At 43.2% G+C, this 23,358-nt stretch overlaps 1 protein-coding gene across 1 annotated transcript in view; it reads right to left on the bottom strand.

Moving 5' to 3' along the window:
• Window positions 1-23,358, bottom strand: part of ANKRD55 (ankyrin repeat domain 55) — a gene marked incomplete at its 3' end in the record, with an annotated part of 185,371 nt that overhangs the window by 19,637 nt on the left and 142,376 nt on the right. Inside the window, exons 6-8 of the mRNA XM_082622910.1 lie at window positions 22,880-22,940; window positions 12,708-12,836; window positions 935-1,119 (exon numbers count right to left, since the gene is read on the bottom strand). Of these exons, the coding sequence (XP_082479036.1) occupies window positions 935-1,119; window positions 12,708-12,836; window positions 22,880-22,940 (375 nt within the window). The remainder of the gene's footprint in view (window positions 1-934; window positions 1,120-12,707; window positions 12,837-22,879; window positions 22,941-23,358) is intronic.

The raw sequence follows: 23,358 nt of genomic DNA, 5'->3' as shown, positions 1-23,358 counted from the left end.
TTCAATGATTTATACCTTAATTTTAATTAAAGTCATCATGTTAACCATCTCCAGCTTCTGAGACTTACATGGAACCCAAGATTTTTTTCCCCCTGTGTTATAAGGATTTCAGGTATCAGGAAGTAGGAAGTGCTTCTTGGGGCATCTAAAATCATGATAAGTAGGTGGCTAAATTTGCACTTCAATAGAAAAAGGTAAGCAAAACTACACGTAGTGTACAAGCCTTATACCCATTTTCAATAGTCTTATTTGTTGTTATATTATTCTTATATTTCCATTGAGTCTATGCCTAACTGAAAGAAAGGTTAGACATACATTGTAATTGAAAAGTTCTAATAGCTGTTTATGGATGAAGGGCATGTAGGTAAAAAGTTCTGTTTAGAAGTCAAGGGTACAAGTTTTCATTTAGTTGCTAAATACCTCTGAGGCAAGTCTCTTTACCTTTCTGGACTCAGCTTCCTTTTCTATGCAAATACATCTTTAATGACTTAAGAAACCCAAAACAGAACCCTGATAAGGTCACATCTAGTTCTGAACACAAAGCCTCTATTATGCTCTTCTCTGGATAACAAGAGCTTGTTGACTTTATGACATAATCCAGGAACGAAGGAAAAGAATTAAGACTTACTGTTAAGAACAAAAAGCGCCTATAGCAGGAAGCTGATATACAGAAGGCCTTCTGAGAACACTGAGAACGGTTAGCAAAAAGTGGAAAGTCTGACAGTACTGTACAGTCATGGCGTTTCTTTTCATAACAATGATTTTTCCTGCCCTGACTAAAATAGAGCAGCTTTTATTGTCACAAGCACATGTATAAATATTACTGCCAGTAAGGATATAGTCATATAGGATAACTCCTTAAACATCTTCTTTGAGATTAAAATTTGGAAAAGATGACTGGTAGTTCCCCGCATTTCTGAGTTGCCATGGATACCTGTCGTCCACATCCAGAGCCTGCAGGTTGCACTCCGGGAATCTTGCCAGCTCGTTGATGATGTCACTGAAACCTGCTGCTGCGGCGATGTGCACACACGTCTTCCCACTCTCATCGTCGTAGTTGATTATGGACGGACCCTGGTGATGGCTCAGAATGATGGAACACAGAATTCTATTTCCACTCTGGAAAACAGAGTCAAAGAAAGCTCATTAGGTACAATCCAGTGCTCTTCCCTGTCTATGCAAATTAAGATAAAAATTCAAAACAACAAAAAAATAAAATTCATTTTATCAAACCCACAAATTTCCACTTGTCTCAAGTCACTGCAGGGATTTTTGTCTCCTGTAAGAGCTAAATTGTCTTCCATAATCAGTGAACTAAGGAGGACTTAAATACAGGTGTAATTGACTGACATCAGAGCTAGCACAATGGGTGGGCCACCTAGATTACTTCCTCATTAAATATATTCGTTTTGTTTCCCCCACTTGCTGTAGAGGTTAACCCCTGAGAAGCTGGCAGAGTTAATTTTAATGTTAACAAAATGACTATGACGAGTACTGACTAGTGACATAATGATGATCAGAATGATCTGGTAATGGTCAAATTGCTATAAATTGCATGTAATTTAATTGTCAAAAATCCTTTGTGAAAAGAAGTGTGTCATAATTTAGTAGCTAATCGATAAAAAGAAATAAAAACAAATAAGTATGAAAAGGAAAAAACTTTAGGCAACCATCTAAACTGGGTCCCTCTTTCTGTGTAGGTGTATAATAAGTTTTTATCTTATCATTTTTTTTTTTTTTTTTTTTGCTCTGTGAGTCTTCATTGCTGCGCGTGGGCCTTGCGTGGGCCTTCTCTAGTTTCGGCGAGCGGGGGCTACTCTTCCTTGCGGCGCGCAGGGTTCTCATTGCGGTGGCTTCTCTTGTTGCGGAGCACGGGCTGTAGGGCGCACAGGCTTCAGTAGTTGTGGCGCACAGGCTTAGTTGCTCTGTGGCATGTGGGACCTTCCAGGGCCAGGGATCGAACTCATGTCCCCTGCATTGGCAGGCGGATTCTCAACCACTGCACCACCAGGGAAGCCCTTATCTTATCTTTGAAGGGAGGCTATTCTACACTCTTTTTAGCAACCTGTCCCAGCCTTAAAAGTCACCAGCTCTTTCTTGAGAGTGTCCTACATCTCTTCAGCTTGAACAAATGAGTAAGTAAATGCTGTGCATGTTACCTTTCATTGGACTGAAAAATACAAAAAACACTGCATAAGTATTTGCAATTTTAGATGACAATAAATCCTCAATGGCCAGTAAATTCTAGTTTTATCTCACACAGTGGAAAGTCTTCTCTTTCAGATTTCTCCTGATATCTGTGTAAAGATTATAAAACAGTCCAAATAATTCGTCAGCATTTTAATTTTCTCAGTGAATCCATAGAGACACTGCATCTCCACGCAGCAGGTCTTACAGGAAAAATGGAGGTCTCTAGGAGGCGTGAGGAGCAGGTTAAAGAAACGGCAGAGACATGCTCTAGTTCTGGGGGCCAGGAGCCAGGTCACGTGCCAGGCTCAGGGTCCTGGGCAGAAAGAGTGTTGAACATTTTTTTTTAGCATCTTTATTGGAGTATAATTGCTTTACAATGGTGTGTTAGTGTCTGCTTTATAACAAAGTGAATCAGCTGAGAGTGCTGAACTTTTTTAAAGCTGCAATTCTAATACATTCCAAGTGCTATTCCACAGCCACCTCCTAATAAATTTTCCCATGTAACATTTCTTTTGGCATTCCTCCCACTTTATTATCCCAGTTTATTTGACCCTAGGGTTATCTTTTAGAACCTCTGAGTCAGTTTGCACAATTCTGTGGAACAGCACCCTTTCGTTTTTGCTTTTCCTCTCCCTTTCCCTCCCCTCTCCCTGTTTGCACTGAGGACTCTCCGGATATCCCGTTACTCAGCATGGCTTCACAGGGAACCATTACACAGTGAACCCTCGAGTGCGCTCCCACTGTATCAGGAGACCGCAGCTGATACAAGTTCTGCAACTTCTTGCAGGACCAAAGGCTCAGGGCACTCAAAGCTCTCAACTTTGAGCCCCAGAAAGAGTGCTGAGTGGGTTTTAAATGTTACAACCAGGGCCAGCTACATAATTTATGGGGCCCAGGGAAAATGTGGAGCCCCCTACTCACATGGCAGAGGAATAATGTATTCCCTTCTTCCATGGTGTCTCTCTGGACCTGTCATTGCGATTTTTATTTGCTATTTAGTGTCACACTCCCTTGGGCTGGGCATTCTCACGGTGAGTGCAAACCCTCACAGGTGCCTAGGGCCCCATCTTGCAACTCAGCACATGCTCAATCCTGACCCTCCCTGAGTCTGTGCTCAGACCCCTGCCAGGGGACTGAGGAGCTGGGGCCTGAGCATCTGTCCCAGGGCAGCAGGGAGATGGGACTGTGTAAGCTGAGGCTCCAGTGTCCTATTAGACTTAACATACAAAACACAAATTCAACTATAGAATTACTGAGAATTTTCAGATGGCCACAGAGCATTATACCCCGAGCACAGAGCTCCCTGCTGAGTGTGGGGCATCTGTGGCTTTACGTCACATGCCCATAAAGTGGGCCCTGCCTGCAACCTTTTTCCTTTTTTCCTTCTCACCTTCCCTCTTACATCCTCTTTCTCCCTCCATTCTTCCTTTGTCTCACAATGACTTTTAAATAATTCAGATCAATGACTTTAGTTCTATGGCATGCCTGTAGGTGGCTACAGTGAACACATCTAAGCTTTCGTGCCTGCTTTATCAGCTTTTCTAAGGTTCTTTCCCCTGATGTTACGTAAACATATTTTGAGGGGTCTGAAATATGGTATATTTAAAACACTCAAGAGACCCCTCTCCCCTTTTAAGAAGCACTAGCCATTGGAGAAGGAAAACAGAAGCAAAAAAAGAGTGTCCACTCAATGAATTGATTTTGTTTATGGTTTCCTGGAAGAGCAAAGGAATTCAGGTTGCCACAGTGATTCAAACAGCAAAACACTCTGTCACGGTTCTCCTTCTGTGTGGGATGGAGTGTCAAGCACAGATGGAAAAAACAAAACCCACTTCTTACACACTGTCTTCCTCTCTCCTTGCCTGACCCACAGAGGAGCCATTCTGGAAGCAGCCAGCTGAGATAGAGGCTGCGGCCCAGCACATCTCAGTGGGCCTCTTCTGAGTTCCTGACCAGACAGTCCCAGTCAGCATCTCCCTTGCAAGCTGGAGTCTTACACGGCTTTTCTGGATAAGAGAAATTCCACCCCCTTACACTTTTCCTCCAAAATGCCTTTTGTCCTGAATCTTCCAGACAATTCCTTTGTCTCTAAACCTGGCCCTTACTTACAACATTATCACTGCCTTTTTTTTTTTTTCTTTATAAGGATATCCTCCCTGGAGTAATGGTAATAGCAATGTCTACCGAGTGAACGTTCTGTGCCCAGCACTGCATTTCCACGTTCTAACTCATTTAATCCTGACAACAACTTCATGAGGTAGGTACTCTTATCATCCCCATATTGTAGAGGAGAAATTGGAGGCACAGAGGGATTAAGGTGCCCATTGTCACAGCCAAGAGGTAGCAAAGCCTGGACTGACTGTCTGCAGAGCCCTTGTACTCCACCACTACACCATTTTGTCTCCCGTTACAAGTACGGTCTATTTATTTGATCCTGCATGTTCATATGGGAGGAATTTAAGTGAACACTGCTGTTGGGATCAGCAACATCAGGTAGCAATGAAGTGCGTGTTGCCAACTGAGACCTTCTTCCAACATTAGGTGCTTTAAAATCCTCTCCTAGGAGGGTTGCCACGGTGCACCCGACAAGAATTTGAGAGAGCCCTGGAGAGTACTAGTTTGTGAGCTGAGGCCCTGGCTCAGGGGTCTCCTGGTAACAGCATTCCCTTCTTGGCAAAATGGGCTGAGTGTCAGCCAAAGGGAGTCTCCAGGCCTGGGAAGCCTTGGTCACAGACACCAGGAAGCACCAGGAGAGAAGAAATGGGATGTTGCCCAGAAGGGCCCTTAGGAAGAATGGAGGGTAGGTTTCTGTTTGGTGGGAATATCATTCAATAGGGGAAGAATATTGTATAGATCTTATTATGGAGCTCTAGAATTGGGTGGCCAAATGAGATTGTGGATTTACTTGTTTTTGCTGCATTTTTGTTCTTTTTGTCCAAGGGTAATCCATAAAGTGCCTTCATGTACTCTGAAAACTGCTGGGAACTACTGAGTCCTAGTCATTTTCTCTTTATACCTCATGAGGGAGGGGAATGTGCAAGAAGTCTTGCCAAGAAGGAAGTTGAATTAACGTACAGTAATTTTGCTATAGGAGACTGATAAAAAACAAGATTCCAGTATCTTGATGTAGACTCTTATTCATTTATTTTTGGCTGCGTTGGGTCTTCGTTGCTGCGCACGGGCTTTCTCTAGTTGCAGCGAGTGGGGCTACTCTTTGTTGCGGTGAGTGGGCTTCTCATTGCAGTGGAGCACGGGCTCTAGGCGTGCGGGCTTCACTACTTGTGACACGCGGGCTCAGTAGTTGTGGCTCACAGGCTGTAGAGCGCAGGCTCAGTAGTTGTGGCGCACAGGCTTATAGTTGCTCTGAGGCAGGTGGGATCTTCCCAGACCAGGGCTCGAACCTGTGTCCCCTGCATTGGCAGGTGGATTCTTAACCACTGCACCACCAGGGAAGTCCCAATTGAAGACTCTTTTTATTCTAGGTGGTCTCCCAAGGAGTCTTAATACAAGATTTAGGACTAGTTGTTTATTTGTTAATGTGTTGGTGGCATTAATTCTATGGTGGGTTCTTCAGGGAGGGAACTCCAATCTCCATCCTTCTCTTGGAGGTAGCGGTCTGTTTGTCACATGACAGTGACTGTACAAAGCGACGTAAGGGTTTTAGGTCACATGGCCCTTTTAAAGGGCTGGGTGGTTTTGTGCTATGAGAACACTGGCCTGTAAGTTCAGCTGGAGTCAGGTGTGTTAGACTGGAATGGAGCTGGAGGGGAAGTTTTACTAGTTTGTACAGCGTGAACACTTGAGAGTTGAGGGTTTGGGGCTAACTAGAGGACAAAGGGGCCCAATATCCTGGCTTGGAGTCAGGACCATCTTCACGGTTAGCCCCTTTGGACCCAGGCTTTCTGCTTGGCCTGACTCCAGAGGCTGCTGTATCCCAAAGCCTGGGGCTGACTCTCCTGGAGAGCTAGTGGAAGGTAGAAATGGGGGTGTGGGGCAGTGAGGCATGGTGACCCTCAGCTGCTGAACTACTTCATTTCACAGGTGCTCTAATGATTAATATGGAAAAGCCCCCCACGAAACCTCCTTCCCTGCTGTGTTGGTGTGCAGACAACGTCTAGCTTCTGCTTCCAGCTGTCTGGCAAGGTGACAGTCTCTAGGACATCTCTGCATTGCCCTTGCCACACCTATGACTGGGAATCTTTCTGCTGAAATGGAGTCTAGCAAAGAGTAACTCATAATAAATATTTGCTGAACAATGCATAAATAAATAAATAAATAAGTAAAAACAAGCCTTACCACCTATGGGCAAAGCCAAACGAAACAGAATTTTACTCATCCTTTTCTTAGCTTCCCTCTCTTTTTCTCACTATCTCCCGCCTTTCACTCTCTTTTTGATTCTTTCCTCACTTGTGTTTACTCCTAGGTGAGTTACTGTTTTTTCTCTGTCTACCTCATCCCCTTCTTCTCTGCAACCAAGCCCTGGGGAGCTGACACATGCAGGCCACTTTAACTTAGGCTATCCTTCAAGACAGCTCAGTCTTTGCTCCCAGGGTAATGGGGTTGATTTAGTAAATTTGACTTTCTCTTTGTTTACTCTGGGCTCTGTGGCTTTGTAGTTTTCCCCTTATCAAGCACTGGGAGTTGTGTGGCCTGAGTCTCTGTGGGTGTGGGGTGTGTTTGGGTAATGATAACCTTCCTGTGCCCTAGTTTCGCCACCGGTGAACTGAGGGGATGGACTAAATGACTTGTGTGGTCCTTTCCAGTTCTAAGGCTCTTCCATCTATGACCCGGATCCACTGGTCAATGACATTTGTAATTATCCTTTGGCATTCTGAATATATTTAAAGTATACTTACAGGATTTTGATACAGTTCAAACAGTTGACCACAGATCTTGGCCACCATGGGAAGGAGGAGGATTCCATGCTGGACCAAATCAGTCTCAGGCGCTGGGGTTGATGGTTATATTCAAGAGCTCCAAGGGTATGTGTATGTGTGTGTGCATAATTTCCTTAACCACATAACCACATACTGAATGAACAAACATGAAATAGTTTTATATTACTGCAGTTCTTTTCTTTCTAACCTCCCTTGAAAAATGCACTGAAAGAAGAGTACTGCTGAGGAAGATTCCAGATAAACACATTTTCTAGGTTTAGGAGGAAGGAGCTAGAGGTGAGATTTGAGGGGCAGTAGATACTTGCCCTTCTCACTGACCTGCCATCATATCTATCCTAGAATTCCTATCATTAGAAAAAACACCTTGATACTAAGCCACACGGACTAAGGCACGTGGACTTCCCTGGTGGTGCACTGGTTAAGGCGGCTGCCAATGCAGGGGACACAGGTTCGATCCCTGGTCTGGGAAGATCCCACATGCGGCAGAACAACTAAGCCCACGCGCCACAACTACTGAGCCTGTGCTCTAGGGCCCGCGAGCCACAACTCCCGAGCCTGTGCGCCACAACTACTGAAGCCCATGTGCCTAGATCCTGTGCTCTGCAGCAAGAGAAGCCACCGCACCACAATGAAGAGTATCCCCCCACTTGCCACAGCTAGAGAAAGCCCACATGCAGCAACAAAGATCCAATGCAGCCAAAAAAAAAAAAAAAAAAGATACTAAGGTATTGCATTCCTAGAAGTTTTGGTTAAGCTGAAAATGGTATTTCACAGAAAGAACCCAGTAAGCCGCTATTCCCACTGGCTTGGGATGGATAAGCTTATTGAACTGAATTGAGTGAACACCTTTTTGGTGTTCACGAAGATTCACAAAGATCTGTTCTGGGTCTTGAGAGACATCTGGATGAGTAAGGCACATTGCCCTTAAGCATAGTCTAGAAGAGGAGACACAGGCACCCCACTGATTGTTAAAAGAAGTAAGGAAGTGCTAGACGGAGGGAAAAATTCTGAAAGGGAGCTCAACAAAGAGGGTGAACTTAGTTGGGCCTTGAGAAATAAGGAAGAACAAGTATAAATTCTGCAGTTAGAAGGCATGATGCAGGGAGTGCAAGAAGAAAGAAGTATTTCACCAAAAGGGAAGAGCATGACCAAGGGGAAGACAGGATGAATCTTTACGATGTATTGAGGAGATTATTAATATTCTAGTATGATTGGAGTAAAGCCTACATGGCTTGAAGAGGAAAGAGCAGGGAGTGGGGTGGGTTGCAGAGAGGTTGTTCATGGCAGTAAGTGCAAGTCAAGGAGTTTGTTCTTTACCAGAAAATGGCACTTGGTGAAGGTTTTTGAGCCAAGAACCAGCAGTGACCATAATTGTTTTGGTGTAGTAACAGTTATGTTAGTGCATTCCTTTGTGATTTGTAGAAAGAGCACTTGGTGCAATGTGAGAATAGACTGGAGAAGGAAAGGGCTGAAAGTAGGAATACAGATACTGAAACTGTTCAGGTGAGAGACAGGGGAAGCTTGATCTAAGGCACTGATGGTAGGTGTACTAAATTGTCTCCATTTGTTCTTCCCGGTTAACTCTCCATCTTTTTTCATCCTGCTCTCCACCCTTTAGCATGTACGAATTGCATCAAATGGGCCCCTTTGCCCTTTGGCTTCTGGTTGGGATTGGCCAGTGAGTGGTACTGACAGGAGATGGATATAGGAGGAAAGAGTGACTGGGGCATTTATCTTCCAGTTCCCCCCCTGCTAGGCCACAGTTTGACGATTCCATCAAAGGCTACAGTTTCCATCCTAGGCCCTTTCCTACAGCTACAGCTTTTGCTGAGTCTTAGTAACCGTTCCCTCCCATGCCCTCCCAGATGCCCTAATGGCAACCTGCTGTTGTGTGTAAATAGCCTCTTTATGAATCTATGCTCAAATAATCCCAGCTGAGTGGGTCGTTTCCTGCTGGGGCCCTGATCTACACAGTGGGGACAGAAAGGAGTACACAGAGATGTGAGACCTGAGGAGGTGGAATCGAGAGGTTTTGATAACCAATTACACGTGAAAGATGATAAGGAAGCAGTGTCCATGGACCACATGATGGCCTTTGGCTTGGGCTACTGGGTGGATGGGAATGTGACGGGAAGGAGAGATCATGGATTCAGTTTGAACATGAGTTTGACGTGTCCATGGGAAATTATGGGAAGATGCCTGGTAGAGCTGGAAATGTGAGTTTAACGTTCAAGAGAGAGGTCAGAGCTGGATTTTGATCTGAGGAAATTCTGAGTAGAATGATAGTCGAAGCCTTAGGAACCGATAGGCTTTCTGAGGAAAGGAGAATGAGAAAAAGATTAATGACTACATTTCTGCAGTGTTGAGGAGTGAGAGGAAGATGAGTCCGAGAGATACCTGTGTAGACTCCTGATAAGCTAGTGTCATCACAGATGGGCAAGAACATGCCCCGAAGGGACTGAGATTCCATCAAGGGAGACTGGATGCAGATAGGGACAGCGTTCTGCTCAGTGTTCACCCAGAGAGAGCCACACAATCAATCGGGTCTCCTGGGCAGAGGGGGGAGGTGAACGAGGGCAATGGGCCCACAGGAGGGCACCACCAGCTACCAAGGGACCCAAGAAATGGGGGCAGAAGTCAAACTTGGTTTACTTTTTGGGCCCAGTGTTTCAAATCTTTACTGCTTTGGTTGCCTGGGTCAAATACAGAAGCTTTATTAGTTCAAAGTGCTATAGCTTTAAATATGGTCTCATATAGTCCAAGAGAAAAGCAGGAAGTTCAGTGAAAAGAATGAATGACAATGGGAAGTAGACTCATTCATATGGAAAAACTTTATGAGGAGCACAGTGCTGGCCCTGAGTTATAAATGAAGAAGAAGGTTAACGGAGGCAAGTATAATCCCGGTTGCAGCTGACATTTGGAATTACCCTCAGTCTTCTTCGCAGAGTAAAGGGCAGAACACACCACTTCTGAATTTTACTGCTAACTGCAGGGAGGGAGAGGGTGTACAGTTCCTCCAGAGGGTGACTCTTAACTTTTTTTTGGCGGGGGGGTAGTTACAGATCCTCATTGAAGAGTTGAAGAAACTGTGAACACCTTCCTCAGAAAATTGTATGCTAACATCCTCACACATAAGCACATGCAATATTACGTACAATTGGAGGGGTCCTAGAAGGAACCTGTCTTCTTAATCTTTCCCCCCACAATGCCAGATGCAGAATAGGTGCTCATGAAATTTTTTTTTCTCTCATGAAATATTTATTAAGCTACTGAGTATATAAATGTGTGAGGCATTATGCTTATTATACAAAATCATGGTCAAAATGTAAATATCTTAGGTAGGAGTAGCTAAGGTTTTAGAACCCATTAATACGAATTCACATATCACAGTGGTTTTCAACCCCAGCTGGACATTACAATCTCCTGGAGGAAGGGAAAACTTTAAAAGTTACTGACACCCAGGCTCCACCCCAGACAAACTGACTGAAAAACTAAGGGTGTGGGGCTTGGGTATCAGTATTGTCTAAAAGCTCTTCAGATGATTCTATTGTACAGACACGACTGAAGTCAATGTAGCAGGTTAAAGCTATAACATTTAGTAGAGAGAAAGAATACAGTATGTAGATGTGGGTATGATAACTAAGCTTTCATGGAGGAAATTGGGAACCATAATAAAAATGATAATCTCTTCCAATTACAAAGAATATTACACGTCACTGTCATGTGCACGGTCTCATTCGTGCCCCAAAGATACACCTATAGTTAAGCCAAGCAGGTTTAGGTGACTCTTCTCAGAACAAAGCCAGGTCTGTTAATGCAAACTCAGATCTTCTGAGTTGAGCACATTTTTCTTTGGATTTTGCCAAATTGCCTCTTGGAGGATCAAAGCAAGGGTTCGCACCCATGAAGAGCTCAACTCAGAAGGTCTGGAGTGGGGTCTGGGAATCTGTTGTTTTACAAGCACTGCTGATGATTCGATTGCAAAGCCATCTCCCAAGCAGCAGCTCTAACCTGGGCTGTGGTAGAGGAAGGTGGAGCACAGGAGGCATATCGGTCAGAATTACCCGGGGAGGTTTTTCAAAATGCACATGCATGAGCCCCATCCCACATCTAGGACATCAGAGAACAGGAGTGATGGGAGCGAATATACAGAAAATGCTTGATTCTGATACCACTCTCACCTTAGCTGAGAGCCAACACATGTGGGATACATCTTGGTTGCCCAGCCAGGCTGCCCTGGGGCCACTGCTCCAATAGTGACCCCTGACCAGCCAGAGGACTGGGCTCTGGGCAGGGACTGGCATGAGGGGGACAGGGCAGCTGATTAGATACTGAAAGTATGGAGGAGGGTGCTAAGGGCAGGTGAGGATGACAAAAACATGCTTTGTTCACTTCACAGTTTTGCAGGGCTGGGCCTGCTACAGGGTAACTGAAGCCAAATTTGTAGGAACAAAAACAGGGTAGTTTCCAAATCACTTCTGTTTTGCCCTTATCTCAGGCACACATGTCAACCCTGAAAGTGCCAGGTGCCCTTCTCTGCTGTGTGTGGCATGTGAAAACACCTGAGTGAAACCACCATCAGGGTGTGCAGGATCACGGGGATCCTGGCAGTTCAGCAAGGGTACCCTTATTGGGCTGATAGAAATAAACAGTGGGGATGTCTAGGTTAGGCATGAAAAGACAGAATGGGCTAGCAAGTTTGTTGAAAGGATGCATAGTATCGCTCTCCTCTCAAGGACAGAATAGATAACTCTTAGTTAATCATTCCCTTTGAATGATTTCCTTAGAAGACACTTCCATAAATGTTAGCTATGGTCATTCTTTCACCTTAGTCTCAGCTTTCCCCTCTTTGGGTTTTGTGTTTTTTTAAAATTTTTGGCTGCACTGCACCACACAGCATGTGGAACCCCAGACCAGGGATCAAACCCGTACCCCCCTCATTGGAAGGTGGAGTCTTAACTACTGGACCACCGGGAAGGCCCAGTTTTCCCCACCTTGGACTGTAGATTTCTGATTTCTCTGGTCATGTGTACTGATACAGACTCCCTTTTGGGATAGTGAGGTAGGGTTATGAGCCACAGTTTTCACTGGTCAGAGTACCATTGTTCAGGGTCACCTGGAATTACTTGGCTTCAGAGGATTTGGAAGGAAGAAGAGTCATGGTCCAAAGACTTGGAAGGGACTTTCCTAATAATTCTTTGAAGGGTTATCCTGGTACACTGTGAGCCAGCAGCAATCACTGAGGTGGAGAAACAGAGAGTGGGGTGGGGGGTGGTGGTGGGGGTGGTGGTGGTGTGTGTGTGTGTGTGTGCGTGTGTGTAACAGCCGAGGTGGGTGACAGTGTGTAACTCCTCCCCCTCTTTACCTTGGCAGGATTTCTTCTCAGCAACTGATGTACCCAAATCCTCCAAAGTGACAGGTTTGCTGCTGCTGCTCTGGATATGAATGAAGGGAAGAGGGCAGCATGTATCTTACTTGCTCTGTTGTACATATAAAGTCCACATCAATGCTGGGACTGTACCTTTGAAAATTCCATCTTTCAGGTCTGACATACTCAGAACTGTTAACATTGCTTTACACCATTTATACTTGAGACAAGCCCACTGGCTAACTTCTCACCTGCACAGCCCAGTGGAGAGCCGTTTTAAAGTCTTTATCCACAAGGGTGGGGTCTGCCCCCTTCTTCAGCAGCATTTGGGTGTGTTGAGGCCGGTTGTGGAAAGCTGCCCAGTGGAGTGGTGTCATCCCCTACAAAACCACAATCAGAGGGACACAGATGAGCACAGGATATCAGGAAGGAACCTGAGGGCGTCACCAGATGTGCTGGTTGCCGCCTGTCCATTCATTCGTTCCTTGAGCCATTCATTCAACAGATATTTATTGGGCTTCTACTTGGTGCCAGGCAAACAGGTGTTAAGGATACTACAGTGAATAAGATAAATAACATCCTGTCCTCGTGGGAATTACACTGTGGTAGAGGAAGATAGATAATAAATACACGCAAACAAGCAAAAGGATTTTCCAGATTGTTGAATGCTATAAAGAATGTACTTGGGGTGCTGTGAGAGAGTAACCACCACAGGGTAGGAACTGTTCTACACAGGCCTCTGTGAGCCGGGGTGAACTGTGGGAAGAGACCAGCGAGCAACAAGTCACTAAGGCTGGCACCCGTGATCAGTCATGCTGGGATGCCATCTCCCGCCACCAGGGCAGGGGCACTGTCTATTTTACTACGGTATCCCCAGGGACTGAACCAAGGCTAAATAAACAGCTGTTGAATGAACGAATGAAAGAATGAATGAACAGGGAGAGGAGGAGAAAGAAGTGAGATGAGGCTGGAGAGAGGCAGGGCTGATCCTGGGAGCGTGGGATGCGGAATACCCTGTATAAGGCCTTTGGATTTTATTCTAAACTCAATAGAAAGACAGTGGGGGATTTTAAGCAGATGTTGACAGGATCTGATTTACATTGTTTAGAAGAAATCACTCTGTGGCAGCTTGGAGAACAGATCTGGATGAGTCAATCTGGTGAATCCCACCTTCTTTCAGAGCTTAAGGTCACACACTATAGGGATCGTTTAATAATAAGATAAGCTTCTTCTGGGAAACATTTGCCAAAAAGAACCAGTATTATTTGGGAGTGTACTATGAAAAGATGGCCTCTTCTCCTTGACTATGGCTCTCAATAATATGAAATGTATCTAAAATGATTCTAGATTAAGATGCCTGGTAAAGGGAGCAAAGGACACAGGTAGCTTTCTCTTTTTTGGAGCTGTCTCTGCAGGTAACATAAAGATAATGTCACCGCCTTGCCCTTCTCTGCTCATCCAAGATGAGCTGAGTGGAGGAGATGGGCCTCAGCCTAGCTAGGAGTGCAGAACTAATATTATTCCAGAATTAATATGTATTAATCTAGAGATCTTTATGAGTTCCTGTGTATATTATCTCACTTAATCCTCCAAAGAGCTTTTTGGATTTAGCACTGTAGTGAAGTCCACTACGTGCTCACCAAACTCTACTTCCTCTCCCTCCTGGGCGCATAGTCAGTCTACACTCCCCAGCCTCCCAGCAGATACATGTAGCTACAAGACTGAGTCCTGAACATTGCAGTGTGGAAAGGATGGAAGGATGGAAGCCCCTACCCATCCAAGGTCTGTCCAGAAAACAAAACCTATGTCGTCTTTGACCTATTTTCTTCTCCTCACCTGACAACGGAATGTGGAGGAGGACAAGGCTCAAGAATGTGCTGGAATCATGTGATTAATCAACTCAGGACCTGATGAGGTAGGACAGGGTCACCTCATCAACCAGCACTGGGCTATGAAGCAAGCAGGAATTAAGCTTTTATTATGTCAGGCCATTGAGATTTTGAATTGTTTGCTATAGCAGCTAGCCAACTCTGACAGGTGCCACTGTCCTTCCCGTTTTGTGGAAGAGGAAGCTGAGCTCTAGGGAAGTTCACAAGTCTATGATCGAGCTGAATCTAGGGTGTGATGTTTGTGGGGCCATGAGATTAGAACGTTAAACCCCCTTGACCTGTTCCATATTCTAAATCATTACACTATGGTCTGCTTTCAAGTTTCAAATGTCACATAACACTGAGCCTCCAGATACTCTTAAGGATATTTCAAGAAATTGGTTCCATATGGAAAAGAATGCTGGTCTAAAAACAGTGGAACGTCTTGTTCTTATTCCAACAGCTGAATATTACTTGGGATTCAGAATAGCTCAAAGCATTTCAATGGGTCCCCTTCATTTTTTAATTTGGCCCACTGGAATTAGACATCTGGACTCCAGGGAATCAGATTCTTTTTACTGTGCAACGATTATTCCCAGTGCTGAGTCCCATGTGCTTCAGAATCATTGGCTTCCTTATGAAGTGCCACCTGTATCCAGGGTTAAAGACATTGGAGACAATTTTTAAGTCACTGGGGTGTTAAGCTTCAAGAAGGCAGGGCCCGGGCTTCCCTGGTGGCGCAGTGGTTGAGAGTCCGCCTGCCGATGCAGGGGACACGGTGAGGAAACTGAAACACAGGTTAAATATTGGGTTGGCCAAAAAGTTCGTTCGGGTTATGGACAAACCCGAATGAACATTTTGGCCAAACCAATAATTTCCCTAAGGCCACTGACTGGGTACAAGGCAAAGGTGGGATTCAAATCCAGGTCTCTCCAACTCTGGAGGAAAATGCTCGTTCCACACATCAAGCTAGTAGACTTTCATTTTGGAAATGAGCTCAGCTGCTGGACAATTTTTTTCTTTGTGATTTTAGCTAGATTCAGGGTCTTCTCACTTTCTAGAATGGTGATTCTCAGTAGCATAAGGGTTGCCACCCTTTATTATTATTTGTTTCATTTGGCATCACCTCTGGTTTTCTTCTAAAAGTGCAGCTGGCAAATATTTATTTTTGTAAGGTATTGAAATATACATATTCTCCCCCCCACTCCTCGCCTACCCTGGAATTTGGGATCAGTGTTATAAATAACTGTTGATCCTCTGAGTGGCCCCAAATCAAGACTTGAAACATTCCATTACTTCTCTAAATAATAATATGTTATATAATATAAAGTTGTATATTTATATTACAATATAAACAGGTTTCAAACGTTCACTCAAGTCAAGGGAGACTTCCTGTTGCTATTTTTTTCAATTGGGCTAATAAGAAATACAAACACATCCTCTTAGAGTTAGTAATATGAAAACCAAAACTTTTAGAATCAGCTCAAGTGCAGCCCTTCGTATTGCGCAACACACTTCGTTTAGGAACTATTTCCCTACAACTGCCTCCTCCTTCCTTCAGCTTCTATTCACACAGCTAACACATCCTAGTTGTGTTATGTTAAGACTCTGGTGGCCATTTAAGGGGCAGACTTCAGGCTTGGCAATTGGCATTTGCACTGAGCTGTGATAGGGACTAAGATTAAGCTGTGATGCACTTAAAGGCAGAGGCTGTGGCTCATTCACTGTGATATGCCCAAGTACACATTAGGTGTTCAAGAAGTGTTCATAGGAAGAATTAATTAGTGAATTGCAGGTTATCCAGGCTTCCTTGAATTCATGGGGAGTGTAAGATACTAGAGTCTGTCGAACGCAAGCCAGTCACCTGTGTCCAAACTGTGAGTCTCCTCATTGAGTCACTGAGGACTCAACTGGGCCTTCAGAGAATCTAAGGGCTGAAAATCTAGGAGCTACCTGAAGATATATTACAACAAACACCCAGATGACTCTTGTAACAATAGAATTCCACTTTCTTTAAAACAGAAGAAGTGTTGGCTCAAACAGTGAAGAGTAACTTACATTCATTTAAGAACATAGCTCTCTAGAATGTTTTGGAGGGAAATGTTAAGTTTTGGTTGACTTAGGATCCATCTCGAGATAGCTGGTAGGACTGTGTGTGGTGACTGTTGGGTGCATAGCGGGGCTGTTTTGGAACATGCTCTTGTACAGATGAGTAATTCTGTGCCTTGAGCCTGTGCTACCAACATTTCAGTTAAGGGCTTTCAAGTCCTATTAGCTTCTCAGACCTTTTTTCTTTTTTTCCAAAACCACTGTAACTTTTATGTTTCATGAAGCAGAAATCTGATGAAGTGCTTAGCAGTTTTCATGTTTCAGAACTGCACTTTTAGACCAGCTCTTGCAGATGCTGAAAGACACAGAGAGAGAAATGTGTGATGTGGCTGGGTGCTTGGTTCATCCCTCGCCTTGGTGCACTGGGGGCAGAATTTTAGCAGGTGTTTGAAAGATCAGCAAAACAATTCTAGATCATCTGAAAGATCTAGAGTTTCACAGAAGTCCAGTCTGGCTCTGTTTGACATTTTAATATCCACACATTATTAATTTTGTGACTTCCTCTCACAAAAGTTATAGAGGGTCTTCTGTGTACAAAAGATTGGAATAAATGATGTACTTTAAAAGATTCTAAAAAAACCTAGATGGTTGGAAGTGCTGTAATGAAAGCCATTTTCTTCAAATTTACTTGGGACAAACCTTACAATTACAGATCACAAAGATTAGTAGTGCATTAGCAAAAAAAGCTTGCATATTAATATTGCAAATTTGTTCTTTAAAATAGTTTGATATCTGTTATTCAGTATAATTTTTAAAATTCTATATATTTTATTTTATGTAATTTGAAACATTTTTCTGAGAAGGGATCCATAGGCTTCCCCAACATACCAGATGTGTCCATGTCATGAAAATGGACAAGGACCCCTGCCCTAGAATCTACAGTACATTTTTGAAGATCTAGAATAATATAAAATCTTATTTTTTTTTTGAGAGGAGATTTTGGAAGTAATTAAAAGTCACCTGGAGTCAAGCCTGGTACATAAAATGGGTCCCTGAGTTGGGTCAACAAAACAAAGAGAGAAAAGGTCAATAAAATAAAATTATATGACTTTTTCTTGAATTTAATAATGTAATTCTCTATTTATCTAAACATGTATTTTTGGGGGGACTCTACTATGTGCAAGTTACTGAACTAGATTCTAGGGACACAAAGATAAAAAATACTGCCCCTAGAAAATTACGGGGAAAGGAGGGCTGGGGGACAGAGGGCAGCAAGGGCTCCTAGGTAGTAGTGACTCTGCTCCATGTGCTAAGGTGTTCATTTGTAGGATAAAAATTCTGGTGCATTATAGTTCTTTTGCTTTATTACTTCACCTTTTGCCAACTGTAAAATAAAAAGATTTCTAGGGTCAGGGACTATTTCTATTGATTTTGCCTTTATAGTGCACAATCTCTGCTTATGCTTGTATCTTAGGAATGTTGTAAGTGGATTTTAGGGCTAAGAATTATATCCAAAGATTCACATCTGTTTTTGCCACTTGGATTTATTTTCTGAGAGTGCTGTTGTAATGGAAGTTTGGAGAGTCAGGCCACTCACAAAAATCTACTTATATCAGAACGTGCATTTAATATAGGGTCAGCCATCTATCCTAAATACCATGCATAACAGTGCTTTTCTGGATAAATGCATTGAAAGTTCTAACCCAGATGCCAATATTTCATAGCCACTCTTGATGGGGTGCTCTTCGTGTCAAAGCTAAAATGAAAGCAGGGGAGGTTAGGTTCCAGGAATTTAGCAACTTAACTCTCTGTAGCTGTAACACACAAGCCTCTCTCTTTGTCAGTGATTCCCCTGAGGTCCAGAAGAACAAAGGCACAAAGGACCATCTGACCCATCTGATCCATCTTGCCTTTCCCACAGTGTTAAACTTCACAGTGTGAATGGCTTCTAAATAAGTCAGTTTATAACTAAGCAGTGTGGTTAATGAAACAGGAAAAACAAACAGATCACTGGAATGAGAACAAAGAGTTCAGAAATGGAACCATATATTTAAAAAAAATCTTGTAACAAACTAAAAGAAAATTTAGCATAGCGTAGTTATGTCCCTAGGGGTAGGGAAGGCCTTCTTTAAAAAGATACCAAAAGCAAAAGCAACAATGGACAAGAATGATCATTTTGATTATATCATATTTTAAAATTTCTGTACATGAAAAGACATCATAAACAGTTCTAAAATAAGGAACAGACTATGAAAAAACATTTGCAATCCAACAGCAAAGGATTAATGTTCAGAATATAAAATAAACTCCTATGAATCTGTAAAAAAATTACAAGTAACACAACAGATGAATGGACAAAGGACCTAAACAGGCAAGTCACAGGAGATCTAAAAATGACTATTGCACCTATGAAATTATGCTCGATTTCACTGGCTATAAGGGAAATGCAAATTAAAACAATAACCAGAAAATCCAACAATAGGAAAACAGTGATAAACACCCTTTTACACTATGGGTAGAGCTATAAATTGATGCAGTCGTTCTGAAGAACAACCAGGCATGCATATTAAAAATAAAAATGGGGAACCATCATGCAATGTTGGTGGGAATGTAAACTGGTGCAGCTACTGTGGAAAACAGTATGGAGGTCCCTTAAAAAACTAAAAATAGAACTACCATATGATCCAGCAGTTCCATTCCTGGGTATATATCCATAAAAAATGAAAACACTTATTTGAAATGAAACATGCACCCCAATGTTCATAGCAGCACTATTTACAACAGCCAAGACATGGAAGCTACCCAAGTTCCTATCAATAGATGATTGGATTAAAATGATGTGGTGTGTGTGTGTGTGTGTGTATATATATATATATATATACACACACACACACACACACACACAATGGAATATTACTCAGCCATAAAAAGAATAAAATATTGCCATTTGCAGCAATGTGGATGAACCTACAGAATATTATACTTAGTGAAATAAGTCAGACAGAGAAAGACAAATACTATGTGATATCACTTATATGTGGAATCTAAAAAATAATAGAAAAGAATATATATACAAAACAGAAACAGACTCACAGATATAGAAAACAAATTTGCAGTTACCAGTGGGGGGGGGGAGAGGGACAAATCAGGGGTACAGGATTAACAGATACAATAAAAAATAGATAAGCAACAAGGATATACTATATAGCATAGGGGATTATACCCTTGTAGTAACCTATAATGGAATATAATCTGCAAAAGTACTAAATCACTATGCTATATACCCAAAACTAACACAATATGGTTCATCAACTATATTTCAATTAAAAAAAATAGAACCCCTCCCCCACACATAAATGTACACTCTCTACTGCCCAACAGTTTTTCTTCTAGAGAAATGCTCGTATAAAATACTCAAGGAGGCTATACAAACACCCTTCAGAGTAGTGTTTGTGATAGTGAAAAATTGGAGACAACCTTAATATTCATTCATAGGGGAACAGAAAATATAAGGACGTATTTTCATAGTGTGAAACATTATGAAGCCATTAAAAGGAATGAGCCAGATTTATATGCATCAACATATCCAAGACACTCTAAGACATACTCTTGAGTGAAAATCAAAGTTGCAGAACAACATATAACATGAGATATCTTTCATGTTATACTCCATAGTGCCTATGTGTCTATATATATATATACACACATAGTGTAAAAAAGACAAAAGACTGGGAACGAGACACATCAAATAGCAATTGGGGGCCAAGGTGGTGGGGTGGAAGTAATCATGGACTTCTAGTATTACTTGTAATATTTAAATTTTTAAAGAAGCAAATGTGTTCATGTGTTACTTATACAAGTAAAAACTAACAACACAAAAAATGTTTTAAGTCACTGAGCTCAGATCAGGACAGCCTCTAGAGTGATATTCATCCCTCTGATATAAAGTGCCACATATCAGGCTCCCCTGGTGGCGCAGTGGTTGAGAGTCCGCCTGCCGATGCAGGGGACATGGGTTCATGCCCCAGTCTGGGAGGATCCCACCTGCCACGGAGCGGCTGGGCCCGTGAGCCATGGCCGCTGAGCCTGCACGTCCGGAGCCTGTGCTCTGCGACGGGAGAGGCCACAACAGTGAGAGGCCCGCGTACCACACACACACACAAAAAAGTGGCACATTGTCATGGTTTTTTTACGTAAGCAGTTAGAAGTTGGCTTCAGAAACAGATTTTTTCCTTCCTCTCTCCCTCTCTCCATTCTTTAGTTTCAGTTAACAATCTAATATGTCTCTTAATGAAGTTAGATTTCTATTAATTGATCATTTAACCTTTAACCATTATTGTGATAAGCTTGGGAGTCCTTCAGTTATTGGAAAATAATTTTATTCACACTATGAGGGGTTATGTCTTGCTCTTTCCTCTTGTCATTAGGAAACCATAATGTTCTGCCAGCAATAGCTTACCTTTTCCCTGATTTCTTTTGCCTTTGCTGTTTTTTGCTTCCTGTTATTTAGCAGATGTAGAGTGTGTGTGTGCTTTAACTGTTACCCCCTCATATATGATGGAGACTACACTGTGCTTGGAAGTCACTGGAAAAGTGATTGTGGGAGGGGCGGGGTTCAGTAAGCGACTGCTTATTCAGAACACCGAGAAGCCAAATGCAGGAACCCCTCCAAGGTAACAAATGACAAAGCCTGGGCCGTGTTCTTCCCATTTCAGAACTGTCCTTTGTCCAGTGGCAAAGAGCAAATTAGCCCTTGCAAATTTATGTGGATTGGCTCACACCAGCAATATATATGTTAATGAAACACACAGGCAAGACTTAGTAGTTGGCTTCAGATGGATTTCAAACATGCTGTGACATGGTGGGAAGAGGAAGCTGTGACATTGGGGGGAAGTGTCCTTTTTGAGGCTCCTGCTCAAAAATGCCAACAGGTCAGAAGGCTGGTGTGAGAGCAGGAGGAATCTTCTCCTAGAGGTTGCTTTGCGTGAGAAGGAACTAGTTTCCAATATTTACCACATATTATCTGAAAAGTGTTACAATTACCACCGTTAGAAAGATTTTTGTCTACATTCATTGTCTCCACCAGCCAGGCACCTCCCAGGGTGGGAAAAAATAGGGAACTGTCACTTTGCTAGGGGAGGTTCAGCTCCACTGAGGAGGGGACAGAGCTGGATGTCTGGAAGAGGAATTTAGCTTTAGGGTGTGAATGACTGAATTTGCGCCCTTTCTAGTAAGTCCCAGTTAGTGGGGGGAGTGAAGGTAGGAGTTGGAGGTGGAAGAAGTGGTTGGCAAGTTGCCCAAAATCTAGAAGTTCTTGATCAGCTGACATAAACTGCAAGCCCCCAAGCTCCCTGATTTCACACCATGGGCAGAGTGATCAGAGTGTACTTTCTCATCTCTGGTTCTCGTTTTTAAAGAAGTTTAAAACAGTGCCATATTCTCTCATCTGAGGTTTTGCTTTAAACCACTGAAGACATGGGGGGTGAAAGCAGCATGTGCCCACCGAGTCAGGGAGGTGTCCAACCTCAGACCCAGGCTGTGATGTAGGGGCTTTTTGGTATGGTCATTACTGCCAAGCCCGTTGGAAGGAGGCCTTTGTTCAGAAGGCTCAAGAAAGATGGAGAGCACAGCCCAGGAGAAATATAGGGTATTTAAATCAGTTTTAAGAAACTATTAAAGAAATCAGGCTGGTTAATAAAAGTCAGACCTTTTTTTTTTTTTTTTTTTTTTTTTTTTGCAGTACGTGGGCCTCTCACCGCTGTGGCCTCTCCCGCCGTGGAGCACAGGCTCCGGACGCGCAGGCCCAGCGGCTATGGCTCACGGGCCCAGCCGCTCCACAGCATGTGCGATCCTCCCGGACCGGGGCACGAACCCACGTCCCCCACATCGGCAGGCGGACTCCCAACCACTGCGCCACCAGGGAAGCCCAGACCTGGTTTGATAAAAGATCCTCAGCTGCTTTGGGGCGGCTCTGCCTGGTCTGATCCACCCTCCCTCAGGAACTTAGATGGGAGTGCTGTGCTGTCTTGTTGGAAGCCTTGTACAGGATTGCCTTGCAACGTAAAGCAAACAGCAGTTGTGATCATTGGCATTAATAATGTGGCTTCTGGAGCAGGGAGCCTAGAATTATTATCTATCTGTCATCTTTCACTCAAAGAGAGAGCATAGGCAGCCATCGAAGTTTCTGGTACTCGAGAAGACAGGAAAGAGCAATGTTTATTTCTCAATGTCCAAAGGGAAATTACAAAATTTCAGTGGTATGATAAATGCTTAAATACTTAATGCAATAAAGCCTTCCCTATTAAAAGCTACCCACACACACAGAGGGATAAATTTCTGCCTGAGAATTAATAGTGGAGACACAGGCTTCCCTCTCAGGGCAGGAACACAAAACTGCTCCATCCCCTCCTTGCATCCTGAAGAGAGGAAGCACTGTGGTTCAGAAAAGCCCTTATTCCCACCCTAACATGCACAATGCCAACTGTTCCTTGAGAGGGCAGGCTCACCTCACTGTCCTGCTGATTAATCTCATTGAGGCTTGACTGTTGTACCAGGACTGTTAGGAGCCTGTAAAGAAAAACAGAAGAAGTGGCTTAAAAGAGCAGAGTCTGAATGCGAACATGACATTAGAAATACAGTCTGTTGAAGGCCTCCAAATGACCATATGCCCTTTGCATTTACTAGGGGAAAGGTCCATGGAAAAAAAGCCAGTGTGATAGGTAAGAAGGCACAAGAAGGCAGGTAGGAGGAAAACCTCTATCTCTTCTCCCACCTCCTCTCTATCTTAGTGCTTCTGGAGCAGCCAAAGAGAAGGGAGAAAGCGAATCCTCACACTTATTACTCACCAGAACTGTATCCCTTTGTGTTCACTCTAAGAAGCAAAGTCCTCCAGTGCTTATTTTTTATTCATTTTCTATAAACTTATAGAGTGCTTTCAAATTGCTTCACCACTAGGTACATGTGTCATGCCTTCTAAGTGTACAGG

Source organism: Mesoplodon mirus (genome assembly GCF_964341445.2).
Source record: "Mesoplodon mirus genome assembly, chromosome: 5".
Classification (NCBI taxonomy): Eukaryota; Metazoa; Chordata; class Mammalia; order Artiodactyla; family Ziphiidae; genus Mesoplodon; species Mesoplodon mirus.
This window is presented reverse-complemented; position numbering and strand designations above follow the sequence as displayed.